We start from the raw sequence: 27,939 nt of genomic DNA on the forward strand, positions 1-27,939 counted from the left end.
CTATTTACTGGTACAGAATAAATTGTTTATTAAAAGAAAATGGTGGAAATAATCAAATACAGAGACTTTACAATCCTATATCTGATGGCAAATATCCTCTAAGGTAAGTATATTGTTGGTCATAAGGCACAGGAAATATATATACATCAATAAGGCAAGCTCAGCACAGAGGGGTGCTCTGATTGCATACGTTTGCTTTTTGTGATAAGTATTATTTATAATAATAATAATAATAATAAGCATAATAAAATCTTTCATAATATACACAATAATTTATATAATAAAAACACATTCTTGCTGAAAGGAATAAAGGTTTGACCATCTGCATACCATAAGCTCAGCTCAGTGACACTGCAGTAGATGAAACCACAACCTTCACTTAAGATCAGCCCTAACACAAGACATTTTATATAACTCTGAGATGCAGATGATGAAGGAAACACAGCTGGGATGAGGTGGGTGAGTAGTGAACAAGTGTGTTTGGAAAAGGAGTGAACATGTGACTGAGTACTATAGAAAAGCCAAACAAGAATCAGAGATATGGCAGCATCAGATATCCAGAGTCATGTGACAGCTAGTGCTGTGATGGTGGACGCTGAACCACACCAGAGAACATATAAACACATACAAATATGAACACTTGGGTGTGCAAAACATTTAGGTGCATTTTTGGTTTAATCACACACTTTGTAATGAGCAAAGCACTTTGGTAGATGTCATCTGTAGACATTAACAGAGATTCTAACACTTTCAAAGCAAGCGTGAGTTCGGTGCTTGTTTAACAAGAACTCTTAGGTTAATATTTATAAACTTTTCCAAATACGATTTTAACATTCCACGTATATTTATTTACAGTCTGATCTTAATTATATATATAATCTCTCCACCATTAATGTGAATGGTGGATGTTGTTAGAGTTTGCCACTCTTGGTTTAAAAGTCAACTAACCAATCCAACAGATACTGCTGAACCGTATCCCTTTAAAAATATCTCTAAACACTCTCATTCTCTTTCACTCTCTCATTCACTCTTGCTAAGTCAGTGCACATATAACATCAATAGTTTTTTGTTTTTTTTACACACTATAAATCTGTTAAAAGTGATTAAAACTGAAGAACCAACTAATTTTGCCCACAGGCTTATTAACACATGGCTTAAATATGGCTGAGGTTTGGAGTCTTGCGTAGGGATTTGTAGTTTTTCTAATATGTGTAGGCGGAAAAAGGTCGGTTCCTTTGATTAAGGGGTTGTTCGCCTCTGTCCGTCCACTGTAAGCTCATACCTGACAAACACACACATACACATTTATATAAAAATTTCAGGTGTCACGATCATGCACATTTTGCTAAATATTATTGATATTCATGTCATTTATTTTATTGTGGCATTTTCACAAAAACTGTCAAGAAATGTATGGGTCATATATATATATATATACAGGGTGGGCCATTTATATGGATACACCGCAACAACATGGGAATGGCTGGTGACACCAAAGTCCCGTTTGTGGCACACCAGTACATGTGAGGGGGCAAACTGACATATACTAATGTGCCACAAACAGGACCTCAATATCACCAACCACTCCCATGCCACCATGGTGTATCCATATAAATGGCCCACCCTATATATATATATATATAGCCTTCTGAAGCACGAAATATGAAATCAAAAGTAAATAAAAATACTATATTTTCATGTTTCTTTTTCACTTTGAAACAAGAAAATAATCATTATTATAATCACAATTTTCATCCCCAAAATAATGCATTTTCATATGGCACAACGTGCATCAGAGGGTTAAATTGTAAATAACCTTTGTAATGTGCAATTATAAGTAGTGAATATCCAATATTCATATGACTTAAATACAGTAATCAATATCATCAATTTAATCTTTGTAAATGATAATAAAAAATTTACCATTGCGTTGAGCTCTTTGATATTTCCTCAGAAGTCAAGTCAACTAACACCTGAGAAACACACACAATCCAAATTTTATATAAGAGTAATTTGTTCTTGAGGCACAATAACAAACTAGAAACGAATATTCAATAATATACATTGTATAAGTGTTATGAACACTGTTTGGGAGGTTATTTATGGTATAAATGGCATGAGGACTGTTATTAATGGGATGGATGTCACCTTTCCCAGCAGCCCTCTGTGTTTTGACAGGATTCCTCCTCCATTCTTCACAGCCACATCTAAAACTCTTCTGTGCAACTCCACGAGTGACACGCTGAATTCAAACCTACACAAACACGTGCATGCACAAACAGTGTTTTATGTGATGCAAAATTATAACACTTGATTTATTGAAATGCGAGAGCAGACTGGAAGAAGAAAATGCTGGGGGGAGAAAGAAACTGACGTTTGATCGTAGATCGGGTTCACCGTTTTCTTAATCGTGTTTGTTTTTCTGCGTCCAGAGCGTCGTTTATCAGGCAGCAAATACAACCGGACGTATGGATCAGAACCACTTTCAGAAGAAGAGATCAGATTCCTGCAAACAAACACATACACAGAAATATGAATACTTTCATATTAAAAATGTCTTTAAGAGGCATAACTCAGATGCATCAAAAATCATTTGTAACTTACCTGCAGCTGTGCACCACGACAATTAGCTTGTTTCTTTGGGGACTATGCCTGATGGTTAACTGAATTTCCCCCAAAGGAGCGAAACCAGGTGAGGCGCCACTGTAAACACATAGACGGATTAAACTGTAGTTGTGGAGTTGCCATCTCATGAAAACATGAATGAAACAATAATTCATATCCTCCGCTTAACCCAGACAAAAAGGTCAAAAATAGAGATGCACCGATACAAAATTTCTTAGCTGATTTGATAGCCGATTTTCTTAAAGGTACACGCATACTTTTTGGGACTTCAGCTTATTCACTGTATCCCTCAGAGTTAGATAAGTCCTTTTAATCTCCGTGAGTGCCGTAACTCTGTCTGACGCACCCACCGCTAGCCGAGCTTAGCACAAAGACTGGAGGTAAACGGCTCCAGCTAGCATACTGCTCCAAATAAATGACAAAATAACGCCAACATTTTCCTGCTGCAAGTAAATCACTCCGCCCAAGTAGCAGTGCTTCACCTTCTGAGAATATAGTTCCCAGTATGTATACGGTTAGTAGATGGCTGTGTCTCATGTGACCTTGCGAGTACACGCTGTGACTATACAAATCACAACGTGTAAATAGGAAAATGTTGGCGTTATTTTGTCACTTATTGGGAGCAGTATGCTAGCTGGAGCTGTTTACCTCCAGTCTTTGTGCTAAGCTAGGCTTGCAGTCTGTCAGACAGAGTTTTTTTTTTCCTTAAAGGAACATGCCGATTTTTTGGGAATTTAGCTTATTCACCGTATCCCACAGAGTTATATTCAACTGCTAATTATTTTGAGATATAATAATTACACTCAATTAAAATATTAGTGTACAACTCAGGACAGAATTTGAAAGTTGAGACTTTTTTTCTTTTTAGAAGTAACAAAGCACAAAGCTCTGCGATTACTGGATGGGATGTTCGCTACAAATGTTTGGTGCAAGAGAAACTGCAGACCTGGCAACCCTGGCTTGATGTACGGGAGATTCATTGGGTCAATTAGAGCCTACTTTAACGTCACTATTTTTTACACTGTTAATAATACGTTATTGTCACATTAACTTTGACAGCCCTAAATTCAACACAAGACATATTTTTTTCCACACACAGCATGAGTGACAGTCTTGCACGTTTTTCTGCCCCCTTTCGAATGACAGGATATAATCGGTCCTGACCATCGGCTGTTTTTAAACCTTCGGCCAATGGCCGATAGTGAAAGTAATTGCTTTCCTCGGCTGATACCGATTATTGGTCGATACATCTGTGCATTCCTAGTCAAAATATGTTAAAAATGTTAAAACATACTTCTGTAATTGTTGCATTGTCCTCTGGAGCTCTTGGGTGGTGCTGGGATTGGAGATGTCAGACGCTATGCTGGGTGTGGGCTCTTTGTGGTTCAGGTTTAGCAGAGAGCCAGAAATGGCCAGGTTAGACGTGCTCCGCCCTGATTTACCCAGACGGCCAGGCGAGTCCTCCAATGGCCTGTTGTCCATTAGGTGTTCCACCCGTGGGGAGAGTGTTGGGGTGGGTTGGGTCCTGGATGTAGGGTTGGGCTGCTGGGCTTTGGATGCCGGGGTGGGCTCTGAAACATTGGGCCGCTGAGGGGAGGGGCTGGGGGTCACGCTGGAGCTGGGACGGCGGATCTGAACCGCGGACGGCTGATCCGATGTAGCCAACTTATCCACAGAGAGAATCTGAAATTAAAAGAAAAAGGTAAGGAACCAAGGCATATCTGTATATGTTTTTGAGTGTTTTTAGCATGTCCAGTCAAGATGGACCCTCGGTACAGGCCAAAGATCATTTATTTCTTTGACAGTCATGTTTAGCTTGCTCACTTGGTCTTGATTTTGAAACATGAAGTTTTGATTTTGTTTTTGGGGTCTACTAGAATAGGTTTTCATGCTTGAATGTTCAAAAAACACATTATGTTTCACATATTTTACATTGTTGTAGCACCTCTCTCCCATTCTGTCATTAGCGCTCTGTTTAGTTCTGGTTTCTTTGAAGCCACTCCTTCCAAAAAGTGCAATGTGCTCTGATTGGTCATCTGGAAAGTGTGTTGTGATTGGTCAACCTTTTCGAGCATGTTTAGGAAATGTCACACCCCTTACCATAGTCGCGAGTTTCATCACACTACTAATGCAACTCAACCAGGCCTTGCCCCTTTTTTTGCATATGCCTTGGGCTGGAATCATTTATATGAGGAATATTGTGACGTACGTTCCCGGAAGAAAACTCAACACAACAATCGAGGAGTTTAGAGAGCTCAGAAAAATTGCGCACTGATATAGAAAAATTTATAGCTTAAGCATAATATGTCTTCTTTAAGGCACTATTTTTGATTGAAGCTGCTTTGAGACAATATATATATAGCTAAAAGTGTTATAAAAAGGAAGTAAAATTTTAGTAGGTTATAGTTTTAGCTGGTTTCATCAATGATGTGGTCATTTCCAGTTTAGTTTTTATTTTATTTAATGGACATATTCCTAGTTCATTCTGTCTTAATTTTAGTTTCAATTTAATGTTTCAGTTGAGGAATATACAGAACGTTGTAAGAGCTATTTACATGTAAAATATGCAAGACCTCTGAAGTGAAGATTTGCAAAACCTGCTAGGTGAACTTTAAATACATTTTATGTACAATATTCCTTTTTACTCCACCCATCAATTAACTCTTTCCCTGCCATTGACGAAAATTTCCGGCTTTCCATGTTTTCACTGTTACACTGTAGGGGGCGCTGTTACGCATCTTCCGAAAGAGTACTGAATCTGCTTTTCAAAAGACGTGAATAAACGTCAGAAACAAGCGATATCATAGATGCATATTTAAAATAACACGATAACCAACATTAAACAGCATATAAATCAAAACGGCCTAATGTTACTGAATGAAATGTCGACGCAGGACGAGCTATAGGACTGTGCAAGCATTAGGGGTGTTGATGGACTCAATCTACTCCATCTATGTTTTGATCATCATTCTAAATCCGATCTGGATGTAGTTTTTGACAAAACCGAGTTTTTCTCAGCTTATTGCTCAAAATGTTACTCTTTTTATGAAACTTACCAACAATCAAGAGTTGACAAAAAAGAATGCATAAAACGGTTTTCTTTTTTGCTTAAAAGCAGATGGGCTGTTCTTTCTTTTGATATATTGCATTGCATGTTCAGACATTCAAACAATAAAATATTATGGGGGCCATTACAATTTTGTGAAAATTATCAAAAATGCAGGCAGTGGCTAGCAATTTGTTTTTTTAAACGCTGAGTTAATTATATATTAATATTATATTATATTTAATATTTATGATCTTTATTTTTGTTATTTTTATTTCAGTTAGAGCTTGAACCATTGTTTTTAGTTTTGTTTCTGTAAGTTTTCCTTTCTATTTCTTTCATACTTTCTATTAAATTATGTTATTTCATTTCAGTTAAAGAATAATTGTGTATGTGTGTGTGTGTGTTACCCTAAGTGCCATCTTCATCTTGAGTGTAGCGCCGGGTCCTGAGTTTTTGAGAGGGAATTGCTGACTGATAGTCATCTGATCCTCCTGCAGCAGCTTAGACAGAGGAAAAGAAAGCGTCCCTAGGGAACACTCGTGTTTGTCATCCTTTACCTGCACATACACACACACACACACACACAAACATCAGAATGTGCAAGACACATCTGTCTTGTAAGAATGGAAACTTCCAGATTTGTATACTTCTAGACCTCATAACCCCATGTGTACGTGTCTGTTTGTGCTTTACCTCCACTTCAAGTTCTTGAGACTTTGGATTGTGGATCAGGAATGTGAAGGCCTCCTCCCAAACCGGCTCGTTGGTTTTAAATCGTGTCTATAATGACAAGGGAATGTGAAACATTTAACCATTAAATATTTAACAAAAGTAAAAACACAAAGGCTCCGATCCTGGAATTATTTTACCATACAAAGTCACAATAAAATCTGAATTAAGCAACCTTGCAGCATCAGCTTCTACAGCCAAATATTGTTATACAACGACAGCTAAACATCTCTCTACTGTTAAATATAATGCCAGTGTATGTATTTATTTATTTATTTATTTATTTATTTATTTATTTATCTCTTTTCATGCAAAGCCGCTTCAATGAGTTCTTTTTCACTTCAAATTTGCACATGTAAGAATAACACAATATGCACCTCTGAAATTAAAGACAGATAAAATAAAGAAGCAATCACTTGTGTGTGTTAGTGTGTTTACCTTGCTCTCAAAGGATTTGTGTCCCACAGTAAACTGGACTAATGGACTGGGCACACTGGTGACCTTTTTACCGGACTGGAGAATATACAAATGTTTATTAACATCCCTTCCACTTTCAAACACGTACCAATATACCATATAAAACTTAACCGCACACACTAAAGCAAAGATCAACAAATAAACAATGAGTCATTTCAAATATGTAACAATCTGGAATACATATTTACCTAATAATGACTTGAAATTATGCTTAGCAAACATATCATATTTACTCCTGTCTAGGGAGTCTATATGAACCACACCTGTGGCTTGCTGTCAATTACTATAGACATTTAAGTCGTGAATAAATATTTAATGTATTATTATATTATTCTGAAAGTATAACCACAACATTTAAACATTACCCCCCGGTTTCACAGACAAGGCTAAGTCGCAGACTAAAATGTTTGAGCTGTTTTAACTGAAAGCAACTTACACACATATTTTAAAATATGTCAGTGCCATTGTTCAGTCTCAAGATGCACACCAGTAATGTTGTTTTCTAAGGCACATTAATAAAAGCTACGTAAATGTCCTAATTTAACTAAGGCCTAATCCTGGCTTAATCTAAACCCTCTCTGTGAAACCAGGCCAACATGTGTTAACCTGAGACTGATTATAACATTTAAATAAAAAAATTTGTATTAACACAAATTCTTTTTTTTGTTGATAATTTAAAAATTATATATATATATATATATATATATATATATATATATATATATATATATATATATATATATATATATTTCTGGCTGGTCCAGCGAAAGTATTTGCACATTCTGTTCGTTAAAAAAGGGGAGAATTTAAAATCAAGCAACAGGCATTTTTACTGAGAAGCACATGTCAAGTGCTTTAAGAAAAATACAATAAGTTCAATTGTTTTGCCTTTTCATGTTTTTTTTTTTTTGATTTTATAAACTGCAGGAAGAATCTAAATGATTGATTGTGGCAATCGACAGCATGCCATAGATGTGGTGGACATTGAATTTGGAAATATTTCATTAAATTAAAGAATGAAAATAATCCAAAATTCTCTTTTGAGAATTTTGAAATATTTCCCCTTATGAATGGCATTACTATATTAATATCAAGACTTGTTCTTAAGCATGTTGCATTTATGTAAGATCATATGTGTGTATACATACGTTTGATTCATAAATTACTTGAATCAAATGCAATCAACTCAGAACTGTGAAAATGAGATTGGAAAGCTGGCTGAGGTTTACGCGAGTGAAAAAGCCTCGGTGGGATTCAGAGAGCCTGTTACCGTCTGAATTCAGTGCGTTTCAGACGCAGGTCTGCATGCGGTTAATCGAAGCACACGGACAGCACACGCGCTGCAGATCATCTTACACACAGTCACCTTGAGAGCTCTTTCTACATCTTTCTTTGTGTATGTGTGTGTAAATTGTGAGAAAACTGGTTGTGTTACCTTTTTTGCTTTATTGACCGTACCCTTCTTCAGACCTGCATTGTTGAATTCTAAAGGATTGCGCTTATTTCCCAAAGCAGAAAAGGACGAGACACACGCGCAAACAAATACAAACACAGGCAGGATTATTAGGAGGATTGCATGCAGTTAAATTCATAATTGCACAAAAACACACAGACACATTCATACACAACAAAATGAATGATGGTTACAGTATTAATGCATGGTTAACTTGATGAAAATGAGAAACGGTCCTAGCAGAACACAGTTCAGATGGCAAGGACAGTGATGAAGAAAGAATGAAAGAGAAATATAGACAAGGCAATCCAAAGAGAATCAGTCCAACCCACACTTCACTGAAAATCAACCTGCAACAATTCTAATTGCAGAAACATGCAATACCACGTTCAGGATGCCTTAATATACTTGTACGCTCTCACAGTGACAGATGAAGATGATAAAATGAGCCATGAGCCATTACAGCGACAATTATACAACAGTTATTTACAGTCCTCGAATTTGATTGGCCAAGCGTGCTGATGTTTTATAAAATATCACTGGAGCTTGCTTGCTGCTCAGCGACACACAACAGTGGATTCTGTTTGGAAAAATTGAACAAAGTTGTTGTGCAAAGCTAGACCAAAAATAGTTTTTTGACAATATTGTCAAATTTGGTCTAAGTTGTTCAATTTCTTATAGAACTGTTGTATAAAAGCAATATCACACTCATTATCATTCTGTTATCTATGTCTGAATCACCGCCACTGTCGTTTGTGTGACATTACTTAATTCTTATGCATTTCAAACAGTGAAGTGTAGAGTAAGAACTGTTTCAGTAACACTTCAAGTGTCTTTGTTACACGTTACATGTACTTACTACAGAAATAACAGTAAATTATGCATAATTACAAGCAGCTAATTACACTGTAACAAGGACATCTTAAAATAAAGTGTTAAACCCCTGTTTAATTCAACATGCTCCCAAATTTGACACTCTGCTACACCTCTACCTTACACCCCCCAACACCTACACTACTGTTCAAAAGTTTAGAGTCTGTAAGATCTTTGTTTTTGAAAGAAGTCTCTTATCTTCAGCAAGGTTAAAAAACAGTAATATTGTGAAATATTATTACAATTTAAAATAACTATTTTCTATTTTAATATATTACAAAATGTAATTTATTCCTGTGATGCAAAGCTGAATTTTTAAGCATTATGACTTAAATGCCTTGAATCCTAATATGCTGATTTTGTGCTCAAGAAACATTTCTTATTATTAACAATGTTTTAAAAAAAAGTTGTGCTGTTTATTTTTTCAGTAAACTGTGATACATTTCCCCCCCCGATTCTCTGATGAATAGAACGGTTAAAAAAAAAAAGAAATCTTTTGTAACATTATAAATGTCTTTAAATGTCCCTTTTGAACAACTCTTTCAAAAATAAAAAAAATCTTACTGACCCCAAAAACTGTAGTGTATGTCAATGCAAAAGCTGTCTTACAGCCCTGCCCCAACCCATATCATTGCTGGAGTAACACAATCCCACTTGTACACCTGTTTATTATGGTTACAAACAAGATCATGATGTAATCACTGAGGCTACATTCACACAGTGAATGTTCGAGATTCACAAGCAAATTTACTAACAGGTGCGAGTCTCAAATTGTCCCGTAAATACAACAGCAGACAGGAGTGGGTCACTGAAGTTAATCTTTCTCGAACATAATTAATCCACAAATATTTTGTCTATTTTGAGATTATCAATATTGACCAATAACTACTTCATCCTCCTGTCAAATGTGGCCTCATCAATTGAAACTAAAACTTTTCTGATTTCAAATAATTTGAAAGTGAATTCTGATCAAATTTATTTAGTAAATCACTTTAATTTCAGCAATTTTGTGCATGCCTCCTTTGTTATCATATGCTATTATCATGTGTGTGTGTGACTTCTTTTTTTGTTGTTGCATTTTTCTAATAATTTTTCATAAATAGTACAATGGAGATGTGTATATATGATAATACAAACAGTGATCGGACAACCTGATTTCTAGATATCGGTATCATCATTGGTCAATAAAAAAAAATCTATCAGCAATATGCCCATAACCACATCATAACCTCATTTAGCACTACAAACAGGGCTGATAACCACATTCAGTAGCTGTGTAAACATAGTCAATCAGATTTCCATGAACTGCCTCTGACACTCTACATTCAAATGCCCTCTTTAAAGGAAAAAGTACACCTTTGTACTGGAAAAACAACTGCACACAAAAAAATGGCTGCATTAACACCTCTAATACAGAGACTATTTATATCTATGCAAAATGCAGACAGGGCCTCTCTAAACACTAGCATGCTGACAGGAGGAACCACGACATAAACAAATACAAACAAAGCAGTCCGTAGAGTTCGAACAGCATTACAGGAAGATTTTACATGCAAAAGGGAAGTTGAGATGAAACTATGAAACATTTGTAAATGAAGTAACCAGCTGTTAATGCACCAACTGCAGGTAAGATGCAAGCAGAACAATCTAATGGAAATGCAGCAGTGACTCACAAACATTGTCCTGTAGAGGGCAGAAGTGTTCTCACAGAACACCAGCCCAGCAGAGCGGCGCTCTCTCAGACACCCACTGCCCACGTACCCCTCAAAAACACTCTTCACCCCGAACGACAGGAAACCAGAGCAGGGCAACAGAAAGAAATAGAGGATGAAAGAAGAAAAGGCAAAGTGTAGTAGGAGAAGTAATGTCAGATGAAATAGGGAAGGTGGAGAATTGAGAAATAAGGAAGCAAGAAAGAAAGCAAGTGTGTGTGTGTGTGTGTGTGTGTGTGTGTGTGTGTGTGTGTGTGTTAATACTCACTGGCAGATTTTTGGCTGAGTCCAGGAGCACCAGCAGTAATGCTGATGACAGTCCATCATTGGCCTGCCCTTTATCTGCTTTAACGCTGCTTAAAACCTGAAAAGCAACACATACAACTTTTATCAGCATTGTGGGGATCTTCCTCTAAAAAAAAGACTAAATAATGTCTAATTTTACATGCAATTAGGTGCATCCCTATAACTATATTTACTAAGATTTTAACACTACTGTTTCGGCTACCAAAAATCTTCGGCCGAAATCAGTGACCGAAACAAATGTTTAATTAGCGGTTCTCCGACGGCATGTTCTGACTGTGTTTGGCATCTATTGATAATAATAAGAATTGTTTAAGCACCTAATCAGCATATTATAATGCTTTCTGAAGGATCATGTGACACCGAAGACCGGAATAATAATGCTGAAAACTCAACCATTTAAAATTATATTAAAATTGTTACTTTAAACTTAATAATATTTCACAATATTATGGTTTCTGCTTTATTTTTATTGAAAGACTTTCAAAAACATACAAAAAAAATTCAACCCAACCCAAATTTTGATTTTGTTATTTGATCAGTTAAGTCTGAATTGTTAACAGAAGTCATATCATATCACTATGTTGTGTTAGTGTTATGTTACCTCATCGAGTTTATCAGGTGTAGGGAGAAGAGAAAGCCATTCAATCTTCAGGTGAAGCTTCCCTTTAGCGATATCATCAAGTACAAACCACTGCACACAAACACAAGTCAGGGGATTTATTATATAAATATTATAATAGGTTTATTACACAAGTGTAAAACTTTATACTTTATAAAAATCATTTATTCAAGGGATAGCTCACTCAAAAATGTATATTCTGTTGTCATTTACTCATCCTATGAACCACATTTATGATACTTTTATGGTATTTATGTCATATTGTCAGTTCCCTTTTAGTTTCATTCTATGGAAAATAGTGGCCAGGACATTCTTCAAAAAATTTACTTTTTGTGCTTCACAGAAGAGAAAGAGAAAGTCATACAGGTTTGGAACATCAAGTTGAGTAAATAATGCTAAGTTACATTTTTGGAGTGAACTACTAATTTAAGCAGTTTTTCTGTACAAACTTTAACTCAGAAATGTAAAAGCCAAGCTGAACAGATCTAAGACCAAAATGAGACAAAAAAAGGTGTACCTCATCTACTATCTGTTCCTTCTGTAGTTCATCTACGTTGAGAGTAAGACTAAAGAATACAGGAGAAGAAACATTAGATTAACACACACACACACACACACACACACACACACACACACAATGGGTTTCTATGTTTTATGGGGACTTTCTATAGACATAATGATTTTTATACTCAACAAACTGTATATTCTATCCTCTGACCCTAACCCTACCATCTAAACCTAACTATCACAGAAAACTTTCTGCATTATTACATTTTCAAAATAACAATTTAGTGTGATTCATAAGCTGTTTTCCTCATGGGGACCAAAAATGTCCCCACAAGGTCAAAGATTTCTGTTCTTTCTATCCTTGTGGGGACAACATGTAGGGAATAGCTGAACCACAGACACACACAGACCCTGAAAATCTTTATGCTGGGATTCTGAAGTATGACTTCTTGTGATTATTTGATGATTGATTAGATCAATCACAGCCATTACCTTCCCAGAAAATCATCCTTATCTGTGTCCTCATCATACAGCTCTATCTCCAAATTCTGTCCTGAGTGATCGTACACAAATGCCTAAAAAACACACACATAAACACCTCAGTTAGCAATTCAAAACATGTCAGTGATAGACACACTTGCTCACAAATCAGCCCCTTACCTCATATACTTCATTCCATTTAGGGTTTAAGGACTCTTTGATGACTTTGGATCTGAAGAGCTGATTACCGAGTTGAAGGACCCCATACGGGTCCGACTTTCCTTTTATCATACCACCCAGAAACGTGTCCTTCCCCACCACGTCCTGTGCTTCCAGAAAGTGAATCCGCAGAACGCCCTACACCAAACACACACGCATTATATGATAGAAATATTATCTGTACACATGTATGTGAAGCGTGTATATGTGTGTGCGTGTCACCTTCGGCATAGGGAAGCGGAGTCTGGAAATCTGTGCATCATTTGCAAGTGGAATAGTGATTTTGTTTGGCAGCACAAGAAAACTGTATATGATATCCTGAATAATACTGTCACACAGACCACTGTAAGAGAGTACAAAAAAATACATATGTAAAAACAAACTAGTCAAATGCGTTAAATTCAGTCTTCCACCCACCCATCAATAAATACATACAGCTTATGAACCATTATTTTCCAAAGATTTTTTTGAAGGGCTATTATAGATCAGAAGTTGTATGGACCACTTTTATTAAACTTTTTTGGGTAATTTATTCTTGATAACCGTAGTTAACATCTACTTTTTTTAATCACTGTATAGTAAACAGACAAAAGTTCTGGCTGCTACTGTAAGTAACAACAACTGTGTTCCACCAAAACACTTTATTTTGGAGTAAACTGGAGTAAACCAGGCAGTGGTTCCAGGGAGCCTCAGTAAACATCCACGAGTGTTAAGGATTACTTAAAACTACTTAAATTAATACATTATTAATAATAAAATGTATGTTAATATTAATGAATATATTAAAATGTTCCAGCTTAATTGAAATGCTAGAGACAATACATACAATCATGTATATGTATATGTATATATATATATATATATATATATATAAATACACTGTATATATACACAGTATATGTGTGTGTGTACGTTAAAGCTCCATAACGCTTCCTCCATCCTCCCCCAGCAGTTCTCCATTAGTAGCATTCTCATTTAAGTATTGCCATTTATAGTCATTGAAACCTCTTACGTCCCCAGTATGTTAGATTGTATGACTCTATCTATCTCTATTAATTTGCATTACTTGAACATGTACTTCATTTGAGAGTGATCAAAGAATTCAGATTGATTTCAGCTCTAATGTCTGAGCAGAAGAGAGCATGACATATGACTCTTCTGTAAGGGTGTGTGTGTGAGAGAGAGAGTGGGAAAAATATAACAAAAGACAAGATCTCATTCCCCACGCCTAAACCACACCAGCTCCACCTATAATATGACTATAAAAGAGAGAGAGAGAGAGAGAGAGAGAGAGAGAGAGAGAGAGAGAGAGAGAGAGAGAGAGAGAGAGTGTGTGAGAGAGAGTGTGTGAGAGAGAGAGAGAGAGAGAGAGAGAGAGGGAGAGGGAGAGAGAGAGAGAGAGAGAGAGAGAGAGACTCTATGGAAAAACACATTAAACTCTCCATTTGGACACACACGTTGATGGTAGGGGATCCTAGGGCGGCCTTTAAGATAAACAGATTATTAAAAGACCCCATCATCACCATCACAAGTGGGTGTAACCTCTGATGTGGTTTTACAGGAAGAGTAGCATTTCTGAGACTAGAGTAAGCGTGCATAATGTTTGTGTGAGAGCCTGTTATCTGTGTCACCTCAAAATACAAAATAGGTCATGTGACAGCGTGTGTGTTTCAAAGGGAGGCTGACTGATCCACTTTCCAGTTTCATGAAACTGAAATAATAACATTATGACTACATTATATATAATGCATGTGTGTGATGGCTGACATGTGTCACTCACTTTATTCCAGGAATGTCCAGCATATTTGTAAGACCCGTCCAGTTTATATCCAGAAACTGAGAGAGATAAAGCCACATTTAACATTGTTTAATACATTATGGTTGTAGATGCAAATGCCTGTGTTTGTTTCCTATAAAATATATCCTTTATCTTTCACAGCAGTAACAAGGCCATTGAACTGATATATAATGTTAATATAAAAGTAAAAATGAAAAAAAAAAGGAAAAGTGTGCAGTCAAAAAATTCTTCAGTAAAGAGTTTCAAGCCATGAACCAAACCAAAAAACTTTGTTTTTTAAAGCAAAAAAGTATTTGAAAATAGGAAAAAGGATGTATATGTATTTTATTAAGGATATCAATTATTATATCCAGTCTTCAGTGTCACACTATCCTTCAGAAATATTTGTAATATGCTGATTTGGTGTATTAATATCTTAGTATTATCTTAGTTGAAATTTTTTTGTTCTGCTTAATATTTTTGAGGAAACCGTGATTGATATATATATATATATATATATATATATATATATATATATATATATATATATATATATATATATATATATATTGGATTCCTCAAGAGAACAGCATTTATTTGCAATAGAATTTTTATGCATCAATGTAAAAGTCTTAAAACTTAATGCATCCTTGCTGAATAAAAGGATTAATTTCTTTTTTTGGATCAAGACTTCCAGGTAAATTATAAAAATAATAAAATCATACTGACCCCAAACTTTTGAGCGATAGTGTGCAAATACATAGGAAGTCTGAGAGTGTAGGAAAGCAAACTCAGTTACACCATTCAGTTCCAAACAGAGAATTACTGTTAACATTTAGAATCATGAATCTTGATTGGTTTTTTTTTTTAAATACTTTTTTGCTTCAAATTAAATGTTGTAATGTTGTTTTTGTTGATTTGGTCCAAAGATTTAACCCTAACCTGATTGGTTTTTAATTGAAAGTTGGTGGGCACTGGCAGTAAGTGTCGATTTTGATGCAGAAACCAAAACTTTCTCTTAACGTTTAAGATACTGATATTAAAGATAGAGAAGTAAAGTGTCCAATAGATCAATATTCTGGATCAAGACTTCCAGGAAATGAACAGCTGAGAATGAGATGAATGAGGAATAGATTGAGATATTTCTTAACAGTTTCTGCAGAGCAGGTCAGTGCAGTGTTCTGAGTCTAATAAAAAAAACTTTAGTGGAGTAACAAGGGTGCGGGTCATTATTAAATAACAGGCACATTCTCATCATTCTTTATATTGTATGATCATCTAATGTAGGTAATATGTCAGGTATGTAGTATAAAAGAATCAGATACAAAGACACAATGAAAGCAGGTTTTTCTGCAATATGTTTGTCTGTGTGTGTGTGTGTGTGTGTGTGTGTGTGTGTGTGTGTGTGTGTGTGTGTGTGTGTGTGTGTGTGTGTGTGTGTGTACATGGTGGTTAACGTACGGGTTTCTGGAGGAAGAACACAGACAGGGCACCAATCAGAGGCATGTCTCCTAGCAACGGGTCCATGACGACCCTCAACACCCCATTAAGCTACACATACAAACAACAAACAAATAAATGGTGAGCAAAAAAAATTTAGCAGTACAAAATATAATTTTATAATATTTTGCATAATTAATCTGACATTTAAAGGCACAGTATGCAAGTGTCGCCGCTAGAGGTTGCTTATTCAAAAAAAAAAAAAAATGTTTATGCTTATATGCCATAATCGACCGCTGCAGCTTCTTTCGTTATGTTGTTTATGTCTATTTCAATTAAAGTTACGTTTAATGTTAGCCGGTTCCTGCCTCCTTCTTCCCTAAAATCACATTATTTTATTTCATTCGAATAAAATAGCCGCGAGGGCTGAATTACTACTCATACAAGTGAGTTTATTTTACAAATTAAAATTGTGGGGTAACGCAGCACTATTTTACTTGGTCAAAACAATCATACTAAATACATTTGAGTATGTTGAAAGTTATGTTAACGTTCGCTTGGTGGCTGCTGGTATGAGAGACTTGTTGCACACTCGCAGTAAGCCAGTTCGATATTAGAATATCATATTAATAAAAGCTGGATAGCTTGTGTTGCTAAATGGCATGTCATTCATTTTAAAATATATTGTATGGTGGAGAAAATGCTTTATTACTGTTATTACAAATAAAGCTCTTTCTGATTATGCTATGTTAGCCACTTGACAAAATGGTGTAGTCCGATTTACTTTTTGGGTACAAACATGTTACATACCGTAAATCAAGAAAACAAGAGATTCCAACAATAAGACTAACAATGTTGAGCTATATAACACAGATTAGTTTTCTAATTCTAATGCATTCAAATGTATAACACTGTGCTAATGGTTTTTGGATATTTTAAATAAAAAAATCTTACATATTGTGCCTTTAATCGCATTTTTTACTAATAAAATATTGGAAAGAGGACAGGGAATCACGGGGGAAAGGAAGAATGAAAGTGAGAAATGTTGGATTTCAAACTTTCTGGCATGAGCCCTACAGCTGAATGTGTTGCAGCACATGCATTAACCACTAGGCATTTTAATAAAAATAATTATTGGACTGATCTTGCTCAGGTCATTTCCTGATACCACCACCCCTCCTCTCCGTATCGTTTCCTGTAACATCTCCACTATCCTCTCCAGTTAAAGGCAAAAAGCTCATAAATAATTAAAAAACTTTTCCTTATAGATATAAGAAGAGACTACCATTATCTCTAATGCCTGACTCTAATCTACCAGAGAAAAGAAGCTCTTCTGACACGAAGTTCAAAAGGCTCATGTGTGGTTGCCCTTATTGTTATCAGGGTAATGGGGACCTACTCAAATGTAAGCAACTTATGCAAGCACCACACAAACAGGCATGTGTCACACAATTGTGTCTCTGTCTTACCTGTATGCTCTTGATTCCTGCACGGCAGTAGTATTTCTTAATGTCCACATCAATTTCAGTGTTTCCGACAAAACTACATAAATAAAAAAATAAAAAATAAATAAAAAAAAGAGTTTCAAAAATGCCCATTAATGAGTCCCAGTGGTTAACTGTGTCTGTGTACTTTACCTGATCTGTAGGTCCATAATAATCTGTCGTTTATCCACATTCTCTGTATAAACTTTCACTCCATCCACCCTGAGAGGCTGCAGACAAACAAAAACGTATTATATTTTGAGTGTAAGAAAAATGTGTGTGTGGGTTTACAAAGCTGTACTACGGGACAAATGTTGAATATGTTAAATATGAAGCTAAATATGACTAAACCTTCCTTTGTGGATGTCCTCAAAGGTACACTTTATTTATTTATTTATTTATTTATTTTATATATATATATATATATATATATATATATATATTTTTTTTTTTTTTGCCAAATGTTTCATTTTAGGGTGGATTTAAGGTTTGAGTTGATCTGTAGCAATTATAAATAGCTTTATATAACACAACAGAAGTCTTTGGTATGTCCTCAAAGGTAAAAACAGATACAAAAAATAAAGTTATTTGTGTTATTTATAATAAATAAATATATATTACAGTAGAGTTAAATACATTACACTAATTTAGATATAATTAAACCATCATAATATAATTTAATAATAATAATAATGTGCTTTTTTAAATTTATTTTTAATGTTTTTATGGGCATTTTTTCAATGCAAAAAGTTTTCTTTCAGGGAAAGGTTTAGGGTTTGAGTTATGGTATGTCTTAATTTAGATAGCTAGGTAAACATGTGCATGTACTGTACCTTGTCCCCCATGTCTATTTTGGAGAAGGTGAAAGTACTAAGGTGCGCATTGGCCCCCTGCACTGCTGGTTCAATGGTCTCTCTGAAGATTTTATCTGCAAACTGACAAATATATGGCCACATCTGATGCACAGTCTGTGAAAAGAAAAGAGAAAGAGAGAGAGAGAGTTACCGTAATACTCTTGAGGAGACATTTCTGGGTTATCCTAGATGCAGGATCTATATTTATGAAACCACCCCATCACACACACACATACAGTACCTTGTTGAGCCACTCCACTCTCTCCACATCTGGAAAATGAACCTGAAACAGAAAACCGATTGAATAATCAGAATGTTTTATTTTATTTGAATGGCAGATTTATACACATTCAGTCTCATTTGTCACAGCACATCATCAGCTGACAGTAGCACACATCACAGCTATTAAAATAGTTATAAATATTTTCATTCTTTATTTTTTTTTATAATGACACATTGAGTCTTCAACTGTCAAGCATGTAGGGAAAGATAAATTGGTTCATGAGTTGATAAAAAGAGGGGCTTTTTATACCGGTTTTGCTTGCTACTTGTCACTCAATGGACTTTAGTGAGGGTAGACACACACAATATTTCATTTGATGCAACTCAATGTAAGGCTGTGAGGGATAGTACAATCTGCTACAATGAAATACTGCATCAATGAAAATATGTTACCAAAAGATGTTTTAATCTTAGGTTGACCACATTAGAGAGGAAAGATATTGTGGAGACGGAAAGAATCAAAACACTGCATCACCGCGGCTCACTGCTAGGCCATGGCTCACAACTTGAATGAACTAGTATTATTCTGATTACTCATCATATCCATTACTCATTACAAGGCCACATTATAATAACATGATGTGGCTGTTAAACTGGAACATTGTGTTACATTGCTGAAGACTAGCAAATTAAAGTTGCCAAAAGAACATGATCTCTCAATCTCTGTCTCCTACTCTCATCGATGCAATTAGAAAATCTCTGGATTAGAAATCAAGAATTTAAAACAAAAAAATATATACTTTTCATGATGGTCCAGTTGGAGGTTCTTGACCATCTGCGTTCTTCCACAGATGCTGACCTACAGGATGACACTTATGAGCTCCTCTAAAGGATCAGTCATGAGTAATTGGATTTAATCGTACACTTACTAATTCAGCCAAAGTGGTTCTTCACTAAACCTATTTAAATGAAATACATTTTACATTGGATGAATAGATTGCTACTGATCCCGATCTGAATTCTGACGTGATGCAGCCTGAATCATAGTCTTGCACTGTTCGTTCATTAGCCGGAGGAGAACTGGTCCCCCGACTGAGCCTGTTTTTTCCAAGGTTTTTTTCTCTGTTCTGTCACCAGATGTTTCACTTTCTTGCCACTGTTGCCTCTGGCTTGCTTAGTTGGGGACACTTAATATTCAACAATATTATTGATATGACTGTTCTGACGCTGTTGTATGAGAAATGAACTGAGCTGGACAATGACATCATTTTTTTTGCAGAACTGCTTTATAGATTAAATGAACTAATTGAATAATTGATGACCTTTACAACAGAACTGAATCAACACTGAACTGACTTTAGCTGAAAAACAGCCGAAATGCATAATTTCCTGTTATCACACTAAAGCTGCTTTGAAACAATCTGTACTGTATAAAGCGGCATATAAATAAAGGTGACTTTTAACATAACTGAACGGTAAAATTATATTTAATGCAATGTTAAACCATTTACAAAATGTTCACTATAGCCTATATGGTAAGGTAACTTATGATTAGCTAATTAACAGGTTTTTACTGTAGTATCTTTCTACTTTTTTCTTAAAAAATTTTTTTTACAGTGTAGAAAACGAGAACTGCTACAGTTTACTCATAATTAAATCATAAACTTTAATAGATACTCATTTGGAAGAGAGTTTTGTTTGTTTATTTCTTTCTTAATGCCATGTCTGCTTCTATAGCTATTTTAATTAATGAAATTCAGACATTTTAAAATGGACATTTTAACATTTTTTTTAAAGATTGATTGTAATAAAAACTCTAAAACAAAACATGGACTGAATTTGTCACAGCCATTTAAAAGGGAGTTTTGTTCTAATACATAATGCTTTGACAACAACATCAAAAAAGTATGTTCCCAAAATAAATGTTGTTTTAAGTAGTTAAATGCTAATATTTCCATCCCCATTTTGTCTGCAGTTTCTTTGATTTTAATGGTCGTGTTCTAGATTTGTCGCATCAAGCTTCTCTCTTACAGTGTCTCTCTGTCTCTGGCTCTTCATCTTACTTTAATCAACATGGAGAAGAGTAAACTGTGTAAAGGAGAAAGGACCTATAAGGAAAGGTGTCGCACAAAAGCATGTGAGCGAGAGATATGCCAGGAAAACCAAATGGAAAATCCCTGACTTGTATTGGCTCCATTTCTTTCTCATATTTTCCTGAGGGAGAAAGCCAGTCTATGACTCAAAGCTGTGCTATTTCCTGATTATATGCGCAGAGAGCATAAAACAGCTAAAGTTAGCCTGCTAATTCGCATAGCCTGTCAGACAGCAGTCAACCCTGATCTGATCTGATCTGATAATTACGAAGACTGCATCTGTGCATCTGTCTTATCTCTGCCGCAAACACACATACCTCTGGCCTTCAAAAGATTTAGAAAATGCTGATAGGGGTCAAAGTATCATTCACAGACACGATGTGAATATACAGTATTTAATATTATTATTTATCTGTCTGTTTTTATAACATCAATCCCTAAACACAGTTCAAATGAGAATTGAAATGAGGCAGAAACTTCCATGCAGTTCTTCCAGTTACAATGGTGCAGTTTTGAAAGGACGAGGCAACTAGTCTAAGCATGATTCATGAAGCTGATTCATGAAGACATGTTAACACGCTGACACTGACCAAATGCAGTAATGTGTGTGTGGTGGATTTACGGGCGTGGACGTGAACGTGTGCATCTGTGTAAGATCTTTTAAGCACTGTCATTTCCTATCCAAGTAAACAACTTTGTCATAAACAATCCTGTTACCCAGTTGAGAAACAAACACGCTCGTTCTGAGAGTAACAGTAGCTATTCTCAATAGTAAACTTAAAGACAGATTTGACCTCATCTGACCCCTAAATCAGGGGTTTAAGCTGCAACCTTGATCAAACTCACTTTCCTATCATTTTCTAGTAAGACTTTCTGAAGACCTTGATTAGCTTGTTCATGTGTGTTTGCAAAACTCCAATCAGAAGCAAGCATCCCTATGCCCTATTCACAGAGCCCTTGAGTTGCGTACGCTATACGGAGGAATGCGTGTTATGTGTATGTGTGTGGGTAGTCTGTTTTGTGTGCGTTTCAGATTCCATTGGATCCACAGCCTGCGATTCTTCACAAAGGAAGATGAACGCCCCGGTTCACGCTGCCAATCACCTCACCTCACCGTTTAAATACCCGTATCTCATCTGTGCCGGCAGCTTTTTGCTCACTTTGCCATTTGCTTTTTGCGCACTCCCTATTAGCGCCGTTTTGTGGATATTACTGTTATTAGAGTTCTTGTATACTGTGTTTGATATTTGACTGAAATGTTCTTTGTTAGCATTGAGGTTGTACGTGTAGTTGCATCCTACTCTGTCTTCTCAAGTCATCGCATTGTGTTTGAGGCTGGGAAGGGAGCATGTAAGTCATGTGACATGCATTGTGCACCACGTAGGACGTCCTTTTGTATTATACAGAAAACACAAATATATAAAAAAAAAAAAAAAAAACTTGAATTGTTCTTTTTAGATGTTAACCTGAACTCTCTTGCCATCTAGCACAAGGATTCGCCACCCTGGGTCACATGACCATAAACGATAAATTGACTTCCTTGATGTAACCATGGCATGTACCCTTCGCTAATGGACTTGTGGAAGGGCCCTTTGTAAAGGGATTCAGGGATTCACTTTTGTTTGAAATGCCCCTACAAATGAGTGCCCTTCGAAACACCCTCAGCAGGAACGTGGACCTCGAGGTCTTGTGAACTCAATGAAGGACTTCCAGCTAGAGCTGCTTAATGATTTGGTGAGGTATCACAGGCACGTCTGAGAGGAGTCAGCACGACTGCTGAACAGGTCAAGGGGCATCTGCCGTTTTAGCTGGGCATGTGCCAGACAGTCAGCGTGTCAGACTCAATGCAAGAAACTGATTGGACCGAATGATTAGCACATGTCTGACATACAAAAATATGTCAAATATGAGGAAAGAACAGTAGAGATGCACTCAGCTATTGCAAATTGTCAGCCATTTTTTTAAATTTAGTTTTAGTCTTGTTCTGTGTCAAATGTACTTTTTAGTTTGTATCTTTAGTCAACCTTGTCCTGTTTTGTTTAGTCAAGTTTTAGTCGACTAAATGTCTATAATGAGCATTTTAGTCAAGTTTTAATCAAATGAAAACTTAGTCACATATCATGCTGCATATTTTCTTTTTACGTCAATATACCCATATAGTCACAGTTATGACCCTTATTGCCTCGTCTTAGTCACGGAAAAAAGGTTGTCAACGGACATGCATGCATTAGCACGAGCATGCATTAAATATCCAATATCAGATGATTATATCCAATATGGACAGATACTAACAAATTAGTAATGCCAGTTGACAACTAATATATATATCATGCACCATTGAAACCAGTAAGACTTTTAGAAATGGATGGTTAGCAGAATATCCAGGCTTGGAATCATATTGGTTTTAAGCACTATCAGGGTGAGTAAATGATGACTGGATTTTTGGAAGCTCTATGATCAATAAGAGTTTAATTGAGTTGATGAATGGTGATGTAAACAAGCATCTCTGCATAGAGAGAACGGACAGACTGGTACCCCTCAGCAATTTACAGACAGCAGATGACGAGATGAACGAGGCTGGCGGTGGAGAGATCTGCTGACCTAAATGACTTCTAGTTTATTCATTAAGGAGAAATGACATGAGGAGAGAAAAACACTGTCCACAGTGTTTCCTGAAAGAACAAGATGATGGCTGTGGATGGAAATCAATGTAGACGACGAACAAAAACATTGGAGCTTAGCACTGCACTGAAAAGAGCCATCCATATTCTGACCACCTAACACAGAAAAAGAACTTGCACCAGTCTCAGACAAACAACAAAGTCTCTATAGAGCTCAATGTGACTTTGATCAGACACAGTAAAGCAAACATACTGTAATAAATGTATCAGTCACACACACAGACACAGTAAAGGCCCTTTCACACTGAGCGAGACGCGATAAAGCCAAGCGAATAAAAGGTGTCTCTTGGATTATTAAACACTGTTTTGCAACAGTCCAATGGAGTCCTTTTTAACCCTTTATTAGATTTTAGAGGCTTGACTTTTTGGTTTTGTAGATTTTCAGTAGGAGGATTTGGCAAAGCTGGCGAGTAGTTGTCGACCAATATATTGCCACATATTTGGCTTTTTTCATTTATTATCAGCCTTAGCCGGTAATTTTTTTCCCGTTTGGCCGATAAGTGTCACAAGTGGGACTTTTATTTTGACAGAGCTGAGTCTTCTAAGAACCCACAATCTGTGGTCATTGTTGTCTTTATTTAACCGTTCTGTCTAATAATATGCTGCGCTATATCCAGTTGGACGTTATGTCATATTCAATGTGTAATGCAAGTAAGATTAGCATTGCCTGGTCTTTATTTGAGAAAACATGATTCCCAGTCCACTCAAACAGGTCTCACAAATTTATTTATTTATTTTTTTTTTCCAAAACGAATAGCATTACAGATAGATAGCATTACAGTATAGTAGTAGTCCTATTACAGAGTCAATATTTTTTTTTAATTTAAATCATTTTCAAATTATTTATTTCTAATTATTTTAGTGAATACTATGTCAAATAATGTGATTACAGCAACTGCACTGCTCTCTAAAATATAGTTTGGCGGGCCAACGTCGATATCAGTCGACCACTACTCAGAAGCAGATTATATATAATGAATGAGTTACACAAAGGTTAGGACAAACTAAAACCCCTTGTGTGTACACTTCATGGTTCAGGTAACACAAACTCCACTTGCTTTTCATTGCCATGTTTGATATAATGATTCCCTTGTTAGTTATGAACACGTGCACAAACACAGACATACAATAGGATGGGAATACTGTCGTTATAAAATCTGCCCTCCAGGAAAAGAGTTATTGTATCTGCTCGTAGACACCATTGACCCAAAAGGGAAAGTGGTGCGCCTCATCTGAGTGACAGGTCACTATAGCAACATGTCCTCAAGCATGTGACTCCCTGTGTGTTGGTGATGTCATAATAATGATGATGAATGTCATAAAGACAGTTACTGTAGTAACGCACCACACCCACTAAGGAGAGGTTATTTCACCATATGTGGCTATCATCTGACACAAATAAACAATATATTAACCTGAACTTGTTTACAAACACACTCCACTCAAACACATATGCTTAAAACTAATAATTGTTGTAAAGTTGAATGTCTGAGTGTGTGCAGGGTTTCATTTTTAAAAACTATCATATAATCCACTTTCAAGTAGGTTCACAATCAAACGAACCATGCAACCAACCCAAGTCAGACAATCAGTCAACCTGAGTTTCACGAATTACCTGTTCAAGTTACTTAATATAAGGCTAAAACTGAAAGAAAGAACAACGAAAGCCTGTCTGGCCATGCCAAGAAGAGTGAGTTAAAGCTAATGGAGTGAACACTGGAGTTTTGTGTCCCTGAATGACTCTTTCAGCACAGAGGCCTGCTAACGATATGAAATAATATGCCAGAACTGTGATCTCAGGTTAGACAGCGCACTCATTTGTTTAAAGTAACAGAACCAGAGAGTGTCTGCAGGCCAAAAGAAACAGACATGACAACCTGGCGTGTCCATGTGTGTGTTTAAAACTTTGTAGATTTCCCACAAGGATTCAAGTTTATGTTTCTACCTGAGCATGACAAATGATTTTGAATGCAGCTACTGATTTAATATTTCAGAATCAAATCTGGGTATCGGCCCTTATAAATAAAAATATATTTAGTGTTGATATAAATATATATATATCTTTAAGGAAAGAAGTTCCTTACGGTCATCGAGAGTGCATTTATTTGATCAAAAACACAGAAAAAAACAGTAATATTGTGAAATATTATTACAATTTAAAATAGACAAATATAAAAAGACTGCAGTAATGATGCTGAAAATTCAGCTTTGCATTATATTTTAAAGTATATTAAAATAGAAAACGAATAATTTCACAATATAACCGTTTTTTCTGTATTTTTGATCAAATAAATGTAGGCTTAGGGGTGGGCAACTTCGGTCCTGGAGGGCCACTGTCCTACAGAGTTTAGCTTCAACCCTAATCAAACACATCTGAACAAGCTAATCAAGGTCCTCAGGATTACTAGAAAATTACAGGCAGGTGATTTTTTCAGGGTTGGAGCTAAACTCTGTAGGACAGTGGCCCTCCAGGACCGAAGACCTCTTTCAAAAACATTTTAAAAAAGTCATGTTTCCAAACTTTTGTTTTGACCAGTGCTGTGTGTGTGTGTGATATATAAAAAATAAAGAATATTTTATTATTATTAATGCCATTATATTTATATTTATGCAAAGTAGAAGATCTTAAATATAAATAAATAAGTAGACAAATTCAACTCGACTATCTGTCTCTCACTAGACCTATGGAATACTTTACATTTTAGAAGAGCTTAATAGTGAATCTTCTCAGGTCAAATGTTGGATGGGCGGATCTGACCCTTCAGATGTGTGTCTTGATTGGATTTGTGACTCATTCAGGTATGTAAGCAATGTCATTGGTGAATACACATACTTTTGACAGCATCAGATTTTAACCACACACACACTCGAACACACAAGTCTGAATTAGTGCTACAGGTCAATGCTGGCCCTGGGGTCAAAGTTCTCCATGTCAATCATTAACAGATTTGAGTACCACTCGCTCACTCACCCACGGCGGCAGCTCTGAGCTCCGGACGGGCTGACGCACCGCTCGCTCCTCATGCTCCAGAAACGCCAGTGCCTGGTTGACCCGAGCGAATCTGGTTCCGTGGTTCCGCCTGAGCCAGAACAGCACGGCCAGGCCGATGAGGACCCAGCTGAAACTGAACTCCAGATATCCCAGCACGTAGATGGGGATGATCACCAGAAATGTCTTAGCGAACTTAATTCCCATCTGCGTCGCGTCCGTCACCGGAGACTGCGGCTCCTCGTCCGGTACAACCGGCTTGGGTGTTTTGACATCTTTGGGGGTCGGAGCAGAACCCGGTCCGTTCTGACTGACCGCTGGTGCGGGTTTGCGTTCCACTCCGTTTGCTGACGCACTCATCTCCAAAGTACACAAATCCAAAACAAACAACAAAACTAAAAACTAAACAACTAAAGAAACAAGAGTGTTTCTAAAGAAACATCTCAAACATGTAAGTTAAGAATATTTATAGTAAACAAAACGAGTCGCGTCGCTCGGTTCCGGCTCTTCCCAGGAGCGCAGATGATTGGATCAGCGCTTCTCCCTAAAATGCTCCCCACCCGACCTTGCCTTGTATGGAGCGGCCGTCGGCCCGTGATTTTCCGCCCTTCACAACGAACTTCAACTCGCTCGAGTCTTCCAGCTGCTGCCCCGTCTCTGAGCGCGCGCCACGTCTCGCTGTCCCTCTCGTCACCGCGCGAGCTGTGAGCGGTACCACCTCTCGCACCACTCACCACATCCTGCAACAACACACGCACTCTGACCAAACCCGCTGTTCAGGATACACAGTGACAGGAAGCTTCAGTTCTCACTGGCAGAATGAGGGTGGCGCAACGAGCGTGCACGAGCGGTCCGGAAGCGCCACCTTGTGGACTAAACTTAATACACAGAAACTCTTCACACTTTATGATTAATATAAGCGCATTCACTATCTATCTATCTATCTATCTATCTATCTATCTATCTATCTATCTATCTATCTATCTATCTATCTATCTATCTATCTATCTATCTATCTATCTATCTATCTATCTATCTATCTATCTATCTATCTATCTATCTATCTATCTATCTATCTATCTATCTGTCTGTCTGTCTGTCTGTCTGTCTGTCTGTCTGTCTGTCTGTCTGTCTGTCTGTCTATCTGACCAAACATGCAGAAACTCTTCAGATTAATATTCGTATTCATAAGCTCACTATTACACTGTAAAAAAGGATCGTGATTTTAACGGTAAAAGACTGTAAAAATGCTACGGTGAAAACTGTTAATTGGTTAACAAAAAGTTACAGTGAATAACTGTGAGAGATCTAACCGTACATTTTAGGGTCAGAGTTAGGCTACAGTTTTTG

General features: G+C 36.6%; 1 protein-coding gene across 2 annotated transcripts; it reads right to left on the reverse strand.

Moving 5' to 3' along the window:
* Nucleotides 1–3: 3 nt before the first annotated feature.
* Nucleotides 4–27,385, reverse strand: esyt2a (extended synaptotagmin-like protein 2a). 2 transcript variants are annotated; one of them, XM_082173504.1, is made up of 23 exons: nt 26,572–27,385; nt 18,846–18,887; nt 18,584–18,718; nt 17,904–17,980; nt 17,736–17,808; nt 16,288–16,377; nt 14,830–14,885; nt 13,272–13,392; nt 13,011–13,187; nt 12,843–12,925; nt 12,361–12,409; nt 11,826–11,915; nt 11,187–11,282; nt 8,316–8,378; nt 6,842–6,916; nt 6,368–6,454; nt 6,082–6,231; nt 3,920–4,308; nt 2,605–2,703; nt 2,375–2,506; nt 2,149–2,254; nt 1,924–1,973; nt 4–1,282 (listed from the first exon to the last, which is right to left on the reverse strand). In XM_082173504.1, exons 1-23 carry the CDS (start codon nt 26,947–26,949, stop codon nt 1,240–1,242), a joined length of 2,661 nt encoding a protein of 886 aa, XP_082029630.1. In that variant the 5' UTR covers nt 26,950–27,385; the 3' UTR covers nt 4–1,239. The 2 variants fall into 2 exon arrangements, with proteins under 2 accessions (XP_082029630.1, XP_082029631.1); XM_082173505.1 differs by lacking the exon at nt 8,316–8,378.
* Between the last annotated feature and the right edge of the window lie 554 nt (nt 27,386–27,939).

This window comes from Leuciscus leuciscus (assembly GCF_965113295.1).
Source record: "Leuciscus leuciscus genome assembly, chromosome: 6".
Classification (NCBI taxonomy): domain Eukaryota; kingdom Metazoa; phylum Chordata; class Actinopteri; order Cypriniformes; family Leuciscidae; genus Leuciscus; species Leuciscus leuciscus.